At 39.1% G+C, this 14643-nt stretch overlaps 1 protein-coding gene across 2 annotated transcripts; it reads right to left on the bottom strand.

Moving 5' to 3' along the window:
• Positions 1-820: 820 nt before the first annotated feature.
• Positions 821-9821, bottom strand: LOC105022183 (hepatic lectin). Of its 2 annotated transcripts, XM_010890383.4 has the most exons (6): positions 9690-9821; positions 9474-9563; positions 9176-9388; positions 2432-2574; positions 1574-1668; positions 822-1459 (listed from the first exon to the last, which is right to left on the bottom strand). In XM_010890383.4, the coding sequence occupies exons 1-6, from the start codon at positions 9772-9774 to the stop codon at positions 1309-1311; spliced, it is 777 nt and encodes a 258-aa protein (XP_010888685.1). In that variant the 5' UTR covers positions 9775-9821; the 3' UTR covers positions 822-1308. The 2 variants fall into 2 exon arrangements, with proteins under 2 accessions (XP_010888686.1, XP_010888685.1); XM_010890384.4 differs by lacking the exon at positions 2432-2574 and having other exon boundaries at positions 821-1459; positions 9690-9819.
• Positions 9822-14643: the final 4822 nt, after the last annotated feature.

Here is a 14643-nt window from a genome sequence, read left to right as displayed (position 1 = left end):
TTTATGTATTTGACAAATAGATAATTGTCTTGGCGTAGCCCCTGACCCTAAAATGACACATTTCAGTAGGGTAATCTCTTCACAATGAATGAGCTTTCAATTAACCTGATTAAATGCTGAGAAACATGGTGCAGACGATTTGAGACAGCTAAGAACAATCTTGCTGTCTAGCTCTTGTTCACTACCTCTCCCTCCCTCTGTCTCGTTTTCTGTTTGTGTCACTGTGTCCAGTATGTGACAACCCCTTGTAAAGAGATCAAGTGTTCAAGTGTTTCTTAGAGAAAAGACCTGTCCTGGGCAGTGAGAACAAGTTAATATTCCCCTGTTGGCCTTCTAAAACAGAGATCACTGAGCCTATATTACCCAGAGTCCCAGGGGTCACGCTGTGTCCCTGACAGAGACTGTGGTGTTGTGTTACAGGGCAATGTTTCCTCTACCACCTCTGAGCATCGTAGCCACTAGAACATGATCACCACTCAACAGCCATATCCTCCAGACAGGAAACGCACATTTACAAAATACATCAAATTTAAAGTTTCACCGTCCCCCTCACAATACCTTTCCCTTCTACTAAGCCAGTTTATAAAATTGTTTTAAAATGTTCATAAAATGGATGATTTAGAAATCTCAATTAGTATTTCGAAACCTTTACTGATGGTGAAAATACATTTCAGAATGTATTTGTAAAAGGGAAAATAGACATTCAAATGTACAACAAAAGAAAAATGTGACAATTTTTCTGAACTCCAACACACACTATCACAAATGCATACACACACAAACACGCACACTCACACAGGGCTGATATGAAAAACTCCGGAGTACCAGCTGTGAGTCATGGCAGCCTGTTGACACCCTGTAACTGTGATATATACCAGTGGATAAATGTGTAATTAGGCCTTGGCAGGGACACCACAGTTACTTAGCTCCACACTTCATTATCTGTCCACAACCCCCCTTGGCCTTAACACTACGCCCTGATGGTTTAAGCTGGCAGAGTGGATGTGGATCCAAATCTTTGTTAGATGGGTGTTGTAGGTTTTGTAATGCTTTGGTTCATAACTTAGACTTAGATGTGCATTGGTGTGTATCTTCTTCTATTTCCAAGTCTGGGTGAGTCACTGCATTATTCAAACAATATTCAAAACAAATTTGTAGACGTATGAAAACCCCAAAACCGAAATATATTTTTGTTTTATTTGTTTGCTACTAAGGTGGTGCTACTAAAACATATACATTAGGCCTATATTACTTGAAGTTTCATTCATATTATGTTGAAAATACCATCTTAATTCATGCAATTCTGAGTTATAGACCAACTGCTTTCTCACAGAGAAAATGTATTTCTTCATTACATGCGTTATCATTCCAGCTCTCCTCTGGTTTAGAGGAAGTGTATCTTCTCTCAGCACAATGCTCTATTTTGCCATTATTGTTAGGCTCTCCAGGCGCCCAGTACCTGTAACAAACCAAGACACAGCTGTCAGTTTACCAGAATGTTTATGGAACATAATCTATAGTCAGTCAGGCCTTTAAATTAAAATGCACTTAGGGGAATATTCAGACGCCTTACTCTTTGGTAGGTGATGTTCCATCCACCCATTTCCATGACTTCTCCTGGTAAAATAGACCAATCCACAACCTCTCCTTCAGTCCATGAATAAAATTCTAAATATTGGCACAGAAACATGTCAACACAAATTACTTGAGTTCCTGAAAGAAATGTTCATATATGTTTCTCTGTATGTGTTTCCACTGGCACATTTTGTGAGCTAGCACCAACCTTTGCCCAGGGCTAGCTGGGCCAGCTCCAGAGTAGGGTTAGCCTTGACTTTTTAGGGCTATAGCCCCAGAAAAATAGTGACAAAATAATCAGTGTGAAACGGGGTCAAGAACAAAATAATGCTTATTATCCAATCACACAAGCTGTACTTATACTTAATTTACATACACTGATGACACACAATCACCAACAGCTACATTGTAGCTCTGTATTGGTCCTTTCACTCCAAAAAATTATACAATTTCCCTATACGTATGAGAGAACTTTTAGCTAGTAAATCTAGGAAATCCGTGGAAAGATAATAGGTCCAACTACAGTAGTCATTTTCCGCCTCATGTTCGTGTTTTCACGTCTCCGTTTTTCTCTTTTTTTGCGTAGTTTTAACAAAAGTCGTTAACTGAATCATGGGAGCATACCATTGATTGTGTGTCAGCCAGTTAGAATGTAAAAATGCCTTGTGTCGTATTTGTCCGTTAGCCCAGGGCTTATGAATTCAAGTGTGAATCCTTAGCCTAGGGTTAAACTTAGCCCAGGATTAAAAAACTATTGTGTAAACACAAACTAAGCTGGTCCAAAGCCAAGATAGCCTGGGGATAAGAACAATGCATTGTGAAAAGGCCTTATGTTGCCCTCACTCACTCTTCTCACCTGTTCTGCTTGGTTATTAATGATCACCAAGTATGCACTTTTTGTTTGACAGTCCTGTCTACTCTGCTCCCAAGTTTTCTTCACAGTTGAGAAAAGGTACAAACTTGATTGAAAATGAATCCATCCAAGTTTAAAGTTACGCTCTGTTGAAGAGCAAAGGAAATCATGTTAAAGTCGCAGGTACAGGGATGTCATTAATGCCAATTTTGGGAATTTAATATTCTGTTGATTATTCTGATGATTAATCGAGTTGTTTGTATAAAAACAGACTATGTTCGATACGCTGGATAAAAGTAAAACTTTGCATGATAGTTATACAATTATTCAAAATCTTACATAAGAAAATATTTTATATTGATCAGTTTTGCAATACCTTTAACATATGTAGTGAAAGATTAAGTTCTTTGTGCTTCATTTTCCTAATTAAAACAAACCCCATACCTAGCAAAGACTATTGCACAAAATTAGGGATATTAGGTTTTAATAAGAGGAAGTCTGACCCTTTTTACTGAATCAGGTCTTTTTGAGTTATTCAGTAAAACAAACAAATCTTTTGAATAATTACTTTAATTTGAGTCAGTGATGCCCAGAGAAACAACAGTTCAACTGAACGATAAAACTGAGCGAGTCAGTCATTGATCAAAAGCTTGGTGCATGTTTTCATCTGTATTTATAACAGTCAATAATCAACTAACTAAATTCATTATTGTAGCCTGCCACCAATTATCAGTTATGAACATGTCTTTATAATGCTCCTGGCTTTATCTATTTTTTGCTGCGAATGTGTTGCGGAGCAAAACTGCCATGATTAAAAATAAATAAATGTCTCAATAAACACTTTTACAGTCCTGCTAAAAAGTTGGCATACCCATGGAGAATTGGTAATATACACTGAACCAAATTATAAACGCAACACTTTTGTTTTTGCCCCCATTTATCATGAGCTGAACTCAAAGATCTAAGACTTTCTCTATGCACACAAAAGGCCTATTTCTCTCAAATATTGTTCACAAATCTCCAAATGCGTTTCAGAGAATTTGACAGTACATCCAACCGGCCTCACCGGCCTGTGTGGTTACACAGGACCTCCACATCCAGCATCTTCACCTCCTAGATCGTCTGAGACCAGCTATCCGGACAGCTGCTGCAACAATCAGTTTAAAAAAAATGTACTGCATACCCTTAGTTCTGAATACTGTGTATTTCCCCCTTTAGCATCAATGATAGCATGCAGTCTTTTGCAATATTTGTCTATGAGGCCCCGAATTCTTGCAGTATAGCTGCCCATTCATCTTGGCAAAATGCCTCCAGGTCATGCAAAGTCTTTGGTTGTCTTGCATGAACCACACGTTTGAGATCTTCCCAGAGTGACTCGATTATATTAAGGTCAGGAGACTGTGATGGCCACTCTAAAACCTTCAACCTTTTCTGCTGTAACCACTGGAGGTTCAACTTGGCCGTGTGCTTAGGGTCATTGTCTTGCTAGAAAGTCCAAGAGTGTCCCATGCGCAGCTTTTGTGCAGAGGAATGCAAATTGTCTGCCAGAATTTTTTGATAACACGCTGCATTCATCTTGCCATAATTTTTACAGGATTACCTGTGTCTTTAGAGCTCACACACCCCCAAAACATCAGTGAGCCACCACCATGCTTCACAGTGGGGATGGTATTTTGTTCACTATAGGCCTTGTTGACCCCTCTCCAAACATAGCGCTTATGGTGAGCTCTGTTTTGGTCTCGTCACTCCAAATTACAGTGTGCCAGAAGCTGTGAGGCGTGTCAAGGTGTTGTCGGGGATATTGTAACTGGGCTTTTTTGTGACATTGGCACAGTAAAGGCTTCTTTCTGGCAACTCGACCATGCAGCTCATTTTTGTTCAATTATCGTGGTATTGTGCTCCTCGCAACAACCACACCGTCTTTTTCCAGAATAGTCTGTATTTCCCCTGAGGTTACCTGTGGGTTTTTCTTTGAATCCCGACCAATTCTTCTGGGAGTTTTGGCTGAAATCTTTCCAGTATCCCCACATTTCCATTTCTTAATAAGTGTTTGAACAATATTGACTGGCATTTGCAAGGCTTTGGATATCTCTTTATATCCTAATTCAGTTCCATTACCTGGTTACAGGAACTTTTGACAGGTCTTTTCTGCTCCCTATGGCTCAGTATCTAGCCAGCTCAGTGCATCTACGTGAGCGCTAACAAACTCATGGACTATTTATACACAAACACTAATTTAAATTTAAAAAGCCACAGGTGATCACATTTAATTGCCAGTTTCAACTGTGTGTGTCACCTTTTGTGTCTGTAACAAGGCCAAACATTACATACCCAAGTTTTGCAACAAACTTTTGATCAGGGCCATTTGTGTGATTTCTGTTATCATTATGATTTAAAAAGGATTTATTCATGATTTATTTAAACATTTATTTCTGTATTTCCTTACCCTTAAGCTAATTAGGGGGCAGGAATTTAACAGTCAGATGTAGCAATCAAGCCCAGAGTGGCAGATCAGACTGTGGAGACGTTGAATGCTGTTTTAGATCCTTGGCGCATCCCTATGTTGCCAATCATTTTTACTATTTTAAGCACATGCATCATTGTGCACAGGTGACATGAATAAGGTATCAAAAAATCTTGAGGAGTTTTCAGAAAAACCGTCTACAAGAACGAATGGTCTGTCCCGGGAGTCCGGTCAATTTCAGTACCATTGCATAGGACCAGACTCGTGTTTTCCCGAAACTCTTCTTGGTTTGGACATATGCACTGCCATTGAAATCAACTCGTTATCCCCATCAGACCCCCTGTGGGGGACCTGTAAAGACGCGCCATTTTTGTAACTTATTCAAAAACTAACCAAAGGAGTATCCACTCTCAAATATCAACCATCATCACACAACCTTGGGGATGGTCTTATTCTAAAGGGGAGACCTAAACAATTGTTCCATGATTACAATGGTGTGATTTGGATGTTCCAACAAATATAGATCTTTATATTGGGTGTTTGTCCTAACTTCATGTCTGTCTCACGGCTGAGTGATTTAACCTTTTGTTTTTCTACAACTTGGCTGAGGTCTCTACAGATTTTTGAACTTTAGCCATGCCTTCTACATGGCTTCATTAAAACACCTAACGTGAAATTAGCTATTAGACACTAGTTCAGCACCAAGATTAAAAACAAGTTATTTTTAATGTAAAGTCAAACAGCAGCAGCCTACCAAGCTTTCTAACCATTTTTGCAGTTGGCAATGTAAAACATGTTCATGCGTGGCTTTCTCCTAACAACCGTTAAATGCTGCCTGTGTACTCACGAGTCAGTCTGGGTGGTATTATAGCCAGCAGTTTTACAATGCAATTATTTGTACCTTTTAATCGGGATGGAGGAGTTATGTAGGCTGATTTAAAAGTGTTGGTGTTGAGTAGTTAAAGTGATAAATCATATTTTAGTGACAGTCCGCTTCCCCCGAGTTGGTCCTTCAGGCACATAGAGAAATGTTTTAAAACAATCCATTATTCAGCTCTGTCTCAGCCAGTAATTAGCATTGTTAGCATCGTACACATTCATGAACGGAAGCCGCACGTGACACTAACGTAAAGCTGCATTGCAAGCGGAAAACGACTCTAAAACACTACACGTTTTACTCTAAAATGCTCCACGTGGATTGATACAATTGTGAACGATTGATCCAAATGTTCACAATTGGATCAATCTATGTCTTCGTTCAAGCAGAGTAAGTGTATACATCACAGTCAATGAAAGTATTCGCTTAGGAGAAAGCAAGTTATCTATTTTGTCTTTGATATTCACCTTGAACAGTCAAACTGTATTTGCTTGAGAGAGAAAAGTAAATACATATATATTATGTCTGACTCTGAATACGAGCAGGAAGAAAGTTTTTTGGGGGATAGAGCCTTACTTGTTCTAACCATAATACACAGATGATGAATTGACCAAATAGAAGCTTGGACAGCAGCTAAAGGGGGGCGATGGTGAACAGATTAATCCCCAACCCTTGCCCAGAATATCTGGAGGCAATGTGTACTTTGTGTATTATAGCATAACAATCTGTCTTCTCTTTCTATAGGATAACTTGATGGAATTGCATTCACCTTTAGTCCTCTTCTAAGTGAATGTGGATCACGATCCACTGTATTAAAATGTTTCTTGCAAATATTGTATGTCTCGTTGGCGAAGTTGCTCCATTGAATCTCCCACAATATGACTTGGGAGAGGCAGAATTATTGTCCCAGTTACAGAGCAGGTAGAATTAAATTTCAACTCAAGATCCACAAGCAGGTAAACGAGTAGGCAGAAGTCGACATTGATAAAAACATAGGAAATCCAGAAGTTCAAATTTGATTTATCAAATGCATCGAATAACACAGCTTCATCCTGCGCAACTAAATTCTTGTGACATGGCACACAACATCTAGGTTGTAAGAATTGAGAAATATAAGAAGAAAGCAAATATATAGCAATAATCTACGTAAGTGTAAACTAGCAGCAATTTTAAAATGCAAGGCGAAGCAACCTATCTTCACATAACTTGTTGAGGTTAAAGTTCATGCTTACCTCGATAACATCACTGCCGAAGACATAAGCTGTGTATAGTGGCTATAGGAAATAGTTTGCTAGTGCCAGTTTAAAATCAGCCAATTCTACCGGCTGTTTCATCAGTGTACAGTTTATAATTGATGCTTCTGCGACATATTACAGAATGTAGTTTAAAGCGTGTTGTAGTAGTTTTCTGCTTGCAATGCAGCTTTGTGATAACGGTACAAACCGTTTCCATTCATGAATTTGGACGATACTAATAACGCTAATTACAGACTGGGGCAGAGCTGAATAATGGATTGTTTGAAAAAATTACTGAATGTGCCTTCTGGAATATCTCCTGGTACAGTTCAATCCCTATTGCAAATCGGGTTAACTGTCAAAATCTACAGACTTTCAGCTCTTCACAAACAACGAACAGGATACAAAAAGATATGAATACTGAATGTTCTTAGAGACACAGTTGAATGCATAGTTCACAAGTTCAAAGTTAAAGGAACAGTGGTAATACTACCCGGATGTGACAAACAAAGGAAGCTATCAACTGCTGCAACCAGATTTCTGAGAAGGCTGGTTATGAAAAACCCTTGAGTGATGGCAAAAGACCTGCAGCAAGACTTGGTGGCAACAGGCACTGAGGTTTCAGTGAGCACAGTAAGGCATTTACTGAACGCAGAAGGTTTCCATGCCAGAACTCCAAGACGTACACCACTACCCAAAAAAAAGTCAGCTCCAATATGCTCAATATCATGTAAATCAGCCACAGAAGTCTTGGGATTCTGTTCTGTGGAGCAATGAAATAAAAATAGAACTTTTTGGTACGATGGATCAGCGGTATGTCTGGAGGAAGAAGAATGAAGCATACGCTGAAAAGAACACTCTGCCCACAGTTAAGTGGTGGCTCGGTGATGTTCTGGGGCTGCTTTGCCTCCTCTGGCACTAGAAACCTGCAGTGTGTGGAAGGCAAGATGGATTAATTGAAGTATCAGGAAATCCTTGGAGAAAATGTCATGCTGTCTGTGAGGAAGCTGAAGCTTGGGCGTCATTCCAGCTGGACAATAATCCCAAGCATACCTCAAAATTCCACCAAGGCTTGGTTGCAAGATTCTACAGAGGCCATCACAGTCATCTGACTTGAACCCCATAGAAAATCTCTGGTGGGATTTGAAGAAGGCGGTTGCAGCATGCAAACCCAATGTAATCTAACTGTAATCTAACAAAACTAAGCCACAGAAGTATAGACAACATAAAAAACATTTGAAATTGCTGTCAAATGTCAGTTAAGCCCAATGCCATTAAATGTTATCTATGGTCTAACTGCTCTGCGTCATCTGAATTAAGGCGATACCCCTTCCTCCAATCTTTTCCTGTAGCCATTTGTGTACTAATGTAGTCATAGAAACCAAGGGATGTAAAGTTGATCTTCGCACTCTGATAATGATCATTTGGAGTACGGTGATACCATGACATACTTTGACAGTGCCTCATTAGCTTAAGATCAAGGAAATACAGAAATTATATTTTATTATATTTAAAATGTATTTTATGTATAAATATATTGATTGATACATGTACTTATTTATTTATTTATTTCTAATTATGGCAAGTTTGGTCCTCCATACGAATATACACAGACAATGATTGTAGTACTGAGCTGGAGGACTGTGTATAAAGGCAATTATTATGTTGGGGAGATCTGCTGCCAACCGTTAGAATGAACAATACAATTGAACGAGTCACAAACTAATCGTGAGACCTGAGTCACTAAAAAGAATTGAATGAATCCTTCGCAAAATGCACATCACTAATAGGGAATCACCAAGCACCTATTTAGGGATAGGGACACATATTGTAAAAACTTGACCCTTTATAAAATTGCATCTTGTTTGATGTGACTGTCGCTTCCCAATAATAACCTTGACACTAATTATAGTCTGAGGATTGCAACGGTCACATGCATATTGCAAAAGATTCATTCTTTTTTAACAATAATTTTTGATTGAGGCATTTAATTATATTCGAATTACTTGAGTTACTCAATGAGTCATGACGGCGCAACTCATAAGCAGCTTAAACTCCTGTGCCCAATAACACCCATAGTGACCATCATAATTAGGAAATATCAACATGATTTTAGTGGATATGATTTAATGCAGCAAATACATGTGGTCTGATAAGGATAATTCACTCACCCAGAATGTTCATTTTGTTTCTACGGCCATTTCTCTCGGTCAGTAGCTGGTCTCTCTCTGTCTTTAGTTTGTTTCTCTCTGACTGTAGCTGGTCTCGCTCTGTCTTTAGCTTGTTTCTCTCTGACTGTAGCTGGTCTCGCTCTGTCTGTAGCTCATCTCTCTCTGTCTGTAGCAAAGTCTGCCCCTTCTGAAATTCATGTGTCACGTTGTTGTCTGCGGAGGAACGTGAAAGGCTATTACCAAGATAGAACAAAACTACAGAGTACACTAGTAATGAAATGAAACTGAGTAAACTTACAGTGAACACAAACACCAATGATCGCAGCCAGTAGAAGAACACACAACAGCCCCAGACACACTGCAGCACATCTAATGTGGTTACGCTTGTCTGAGGATGAAAGATATTAAACAACAATTTGTACAAACATCTAGTACAGACAAACATTCACTGACTCAGTACTAAAGGGATGTCTGTGTCTGGTGCCCTTTCATCTTATCAAGTGGTTTATCATACCTTTGGAGTTTATGTTATTTTCTTCAATTTTGGTATCACGCCGAATGATGTTGTCCACACCAACATTAGCGTAAATGTTCTCCATAACATCAGAACAGTTCAGCTCAATGAGCTCAATAAATCACAATCCTCTTTTTATGACTGCATACCCTTTCAGGAAGACAGTGCGCTATTGATCAACTGATGATTTCCACAATTTCATAATTTCAAAAAGAGGAACTAAAACTTTGTTTTGATGGGTTGTCGAACATCCGTAATTATATTGAGACAAGCACGATGGGTTAAGGAGTCCAATTAATGGATTATATTGATATATATATATATTTTTTTTGTACTTTTTTTTTTTTTGTACTTTTGCTCATTCAAGTAATGGAATAATACAATATTTCCAAAATGTATATAAGGTCAAACACCACCTTTCTGATTTTGCCTTTGGTATTTCATCAATGACTTCCATAAATAACTTCCTCTCACAGATATAGTCATGTGAACATGTATGTTCACCCTTTGAAAAGTTGTCTTTTTTTAATCATATTTAGACACAATGGCTAAATTCCCACCTCATTCATTGATAAAATTAACACAATTTAACAATTTTCACAAAAGAAATTTAACTTTCTAACTATTTATGTAATTAAAATAATTTGAAATGCATTATCATTGTGTGGAATAAACAAGTCCATCCCTACCTTCACCATAACATAAAATGGCTAAAATTAGAATCAGGTGAACTAAAATAGGTTCACCTTTTGAGGGTGTACTTATTTACTTGTAGTGCTTCATTCAGATTAGTGCCTACTTTCGATGCTGCCAGTCATGACAGAAGAGCTCATTAAGAAAGAACCCTCTGTAGCCAAATGTATTAATTGACAGATCTTAATTTAACACATTAAATGACCTAAATCAAGTCAGAAACAAAGTTTGAAAACCAATTTGAAACCTCATGGAAAAATGTAACAATATGCTGTATAATCTGAACTAGGATGTACAACCCTGTATCTCTTAGAAAATTGGCACCTGTTGAAAGTCGGATTAGTTTTAAACTTGCTTGGTCATCCAGTCCTGAGGAACGGTCTGAGGTAGGCAGTGTCTGGGTGGGGCCATATACCTTTCATTTGTTATTTGTTTAGACCATGATTCAAGGGATATTCAAGGCCTAACTACAGGCCTAACTACAGGCCTAACTACAGGCCTGGAATATTCCAATAATTACTGTCAAAGGTGCTTCAACCAAACGTTAAATCAGTTGGTGGAGACTAGTCCAGCAATTATATTTCATGTTAGTATTTGTAACATGAAAATGTATTTCACAGAAATCATTACTGTTAAGAATGGAGTTCGGTGTCAACACACAATAAGTGGGTCTGGGGGGGGGGGAAATCATAATTTGAATGCATTATATTCAGTCAAACTGTGTTCCAAGTTGCGGCTCAGGAGACATGTTTGGTAAAGTCATCTGAACAGCTTTTTGAAGGATGAACCTACTGAACAGGTTAAAGAAAAGCAGTTTTATGTTACTTTGTCCATGTGTAGTAAGTCGCCATGTTAGTGTATCTTAGTGTAATACCAACAGGGTCTGGACAGCTTGACCTTGTCGAGGGAACAATGAATTCAAACTTGCAGGGGTGTAGCACAACATTCTGGCCCCTGTATTGTACATAGGTGGTCTCTGATGGCCCCTCCCCTCTATTCAAGGTTACACATTTTTTCGAGGGCCCCTCTACACGTTAGGGCCCTATATACTCAGTACTCCTTTTACCCTGGTCTGACGCTACTGCAAACTTGTATCAGGAAATTCTACCGGAGAATTTTAGTGTAATATTCAACTGGAGCTTGAAAGAGGATGGATCATGTGGCATGACAAATACAAAAACAAACCTAAAACATTATGGCTTAAATTCCTCCGTAGAGGAATGAAGTAAGGTCAGCTTCTCTGACGAGTCAAATTTTCCGCTTTGCCCAACACCTGGTCGTCTAATGGTTAGACAGAGACCTGGAGAGGCCTACAAGCCACAGTGTCTCGCACCCACTGTGAAATTTGGTGGAGGATCGGTGATGATCTGGGGACGCTTCAGCAAGGCTGTAATCGGGCAGATTCAGCAGGACAATGCTCCATGCCACACAGCCAGGTCAATAAAGGTGTGGATGGAGGACCACCAGATCAAGACCCTGTCATGGCTAGCCCAATCTCCAGACCTGAACCCCATTGTAAACCTCTGGAATTTGATCAAGAGGAAGATGAATGGTCACAAGCCATCAAACAATGCCGAGCTACCTGGATTTTTGTGCCAGGATTGGCATAAAGTCACCCAACAGCAATGTGACAGACTGGTGGAGAGCATGCTAAGGCGTATGAAAGCTGTGATTAAAAATCAGGGTTATTCCACCAAATATACATTTTTATTTTGTTCTTGAAAAATGAATATGAATTTGTTTTCTTTGCATTATTTCAGCTCTGAAAACATTGGGAGTAATGTTGTCAGTAGTTTATAGAATAAAACAAAAATGTAAATTTTACTCAAACACATACCTATGAAGAGTAAAACCAGAGAAACTGATAATTTTGCAGTGGTCTCTTTGAATTCTTTACAGAGCTGTATTTGTGCTGTTGTGAGGGATTCCATTCAGGGGGTTGAATAATTTTTTGATTGGAGAAGTCATTATAAGTTGCATTTTCAGTTGAATTTGGGGAAACCACTTGAAGCATTTGGTGTGTTGAGCTATTTCAATTGCTTTTGTTTGATTTGTTCATTGCAAAGGGCTGAACGTCTGTAGATTTTGTAACTAAACCAGATTTGCAATGGGGGTTTAATAAATTTGATTACAACTGTAAATATAGTGATTTGAGTAATCATTGAATTACATTAAGGTCATGTTATTGCAGTAGCATTGTTTTTTTATTACAAAAGGCCAAAGTTAATACATAATAAGAGGTTATTCAAAAATTTGCATTTATTACATTTTTTGTTGCTACATCATTTTAAATACAAGCTGCCAATCCATACTTTAACATTATAGTAACTGTTTGATTTAAAATACCAAAACATCTAAATGTTTTGCTGTCCCAATTATTATGGAGGGCACTGAAATTATAATTGGGATTTAATTTGGAAATTACAGCCATTATTTATTGCTGCTCTGGTTGAACTTCCCACAGAATTGCTGTCATGTGTATAGTTGGGTCCGTAAATGTCTAATACCTCATTACATGCTCCAGGGGTGTGGTGTGCTCAGTGGCTGGCCTATTGGCTGTTGTAGCTGTGTTAGGCAGGCTGACTGGTGCATGTTATGACAGAGAGAGGTTTATGTCCTAACCTGTGATGATGCTGATGATGACAGATGTCCCATCGTGTTAGTGAAGTGGTAATGCAATAAGTCAGAGGGAGTCAACAGGGTGGTTGTTGAACACCGGATCACAGTCGCTAGAGCATCATGGTAGTGCTTCTCCTTGCTCTTACTGTTGAATGTACACTTTAGCGGGTCACCGGTATGTGGAATGTTCACAGTATTCAGGGTGTGTAACAAAAGGGCTGTATTTGAGTGTTTGTGCCTTGCCTCTCTATGTTCTAACCAACAGTAGAACTCAGCCAAACCGACCCTACAGAGGGACCCTCCCTTCCACCCGGGTAGAGTTTTGTTGTGGGGAGTGGAAGGCTGCTGTTTTCTTTTAGTTGATGAGCATCTCACAGATACACACAGTTTCTGTGTGTGTGTGTGGTGTGCTGTTCATACTAACCACTTGCCTGTAATGCCCCTATGGCACTGAGCCAACATATCTCTCTGTCTCTGTCTGTCTGTCTGCCTCTCTCTGTGTCTGTCTGCCTCTATATGTCTGTCTTTCTCTCTCTGTCTGTCTCCGACTGTCTCTATCTGTCTGTCTGTCTGTCTCTGTCTGCCTCTATCTGTGTCTGTCTGCCTCTCTCTGTGTCTGTCTGCCTCTATCTGTCTGTCTTTCTCTCTCAGTCTGTCTCCGACTGTCTCTGTCTTTCTGTCTGTCTGTCTCTGTCTGTCTGCCTCTATCTGTGTCTGTCTGCCTCTCTCTGTGTCTGTCTGCATTTATCTCTATCTGTCTATCTCTGTCTCTGACTGTCTGTCTCCAGCTGTCTGTCTTTTTCTGTCTGTCTATGTCTTTGTCTGTCTCTGTCTGTCTGTCTTTGTCTGTTTGTCTCTGTCTCTATCTGTCTGTCGCTCTGTCACCATCTGTCTCTGTCTGTCATTATCTGTCTCTGTATGTCTCTCTGATTGTCTCCATCTGTCTCTATCTGACTCTGTCTTTCTCAATCTGTCTGTCTCTATCTGTCTGTCTGTATCTAGCTGTCTCTCCCTGTCAGTCTTTCTGTCTGTCTGTCTCTATCTGTCTGTCTCCATCTACCAGATCAGTGAAGAGCTGCTTTAGTTTTTATAATGGGAAAGTGACAGTAATTAGACCTTATGAAAAGAGGGACAGTGAAGAAATAACACTGAAAACCAACATACATACAGTGACTCTCAGAAGTATTCACCCCTTCAGACGTCTCACATGTTATTGTGTTACAACATCAATATGGATTTAATAGTTTTTTTGCCACTGATAATATCCAGTGAAAAATAAAACCAGAATTGATTACATATACAAAACAGTTAATAATGGAATGCATAAATATTCACTTCCTACTCGCACCAAACACAAGTGACTAACTGTGGGATCTCCCAGAGACAGGTACATCCTGTGAAATCAGCTGATTTCTCACAGGTGGTCTCCTTTCTACTAATACTAAATGACTTTTGAAGGCTGGTTGCATCACAGCTCATTAAGGTGTGTCATAGCAATGGGGGCGAATGCAGTCAATTTGTTTTTTATTAGTAGTTAATTCAGAACATTTGACGACTTTATTTCTCTCTGACATTATGGACTGTTTGTACTGAACAGTTGCATGAACAGCTGATTAAATCCCTTTGATTTCATGTTTTACAG

This window comes from Esox lucius, chromosome 19, assembly GCF_011004845.1.
Source record: "Esox lucius isolate fEsoLuc1 chromosome 19, fEsoLuc1.pri, whole genome shotgun sequence".
NCBI classification, from domain to species: Eukaryota; Metazoa; Chordata; class Actinopteri; order Esociformes; family Esocidae; genus Esox; species Esox lucius.
Note: the sequence above shows the minus strand (reverse complement) of the source record. Positions and strands in the feature narration are given on the sequence as shown.

Coding starts and splice junctions, on each gene's coding strand:
- LOC105022183 (XM_010890383.4), bottom strand. CDS start 9,774: ATGGAGAACATTTACGCTAATGTTGGTGTGGACAACATCATTCGGCGT. Junction 2,575..9,175: donor AAACAAAATGAACATTCTGG/GTGAGTGAATTA, acceptor GCTCTTCAACAG/AGCGTAACTTTAAACTTGGA. Junction 1,460..1,573: donor GGAACATCACCTACCAAAGA/GTAAGGCGTCTG, acceptor GGTTTGTTACAG/GTACTGGGCGCCTGGAGAGC.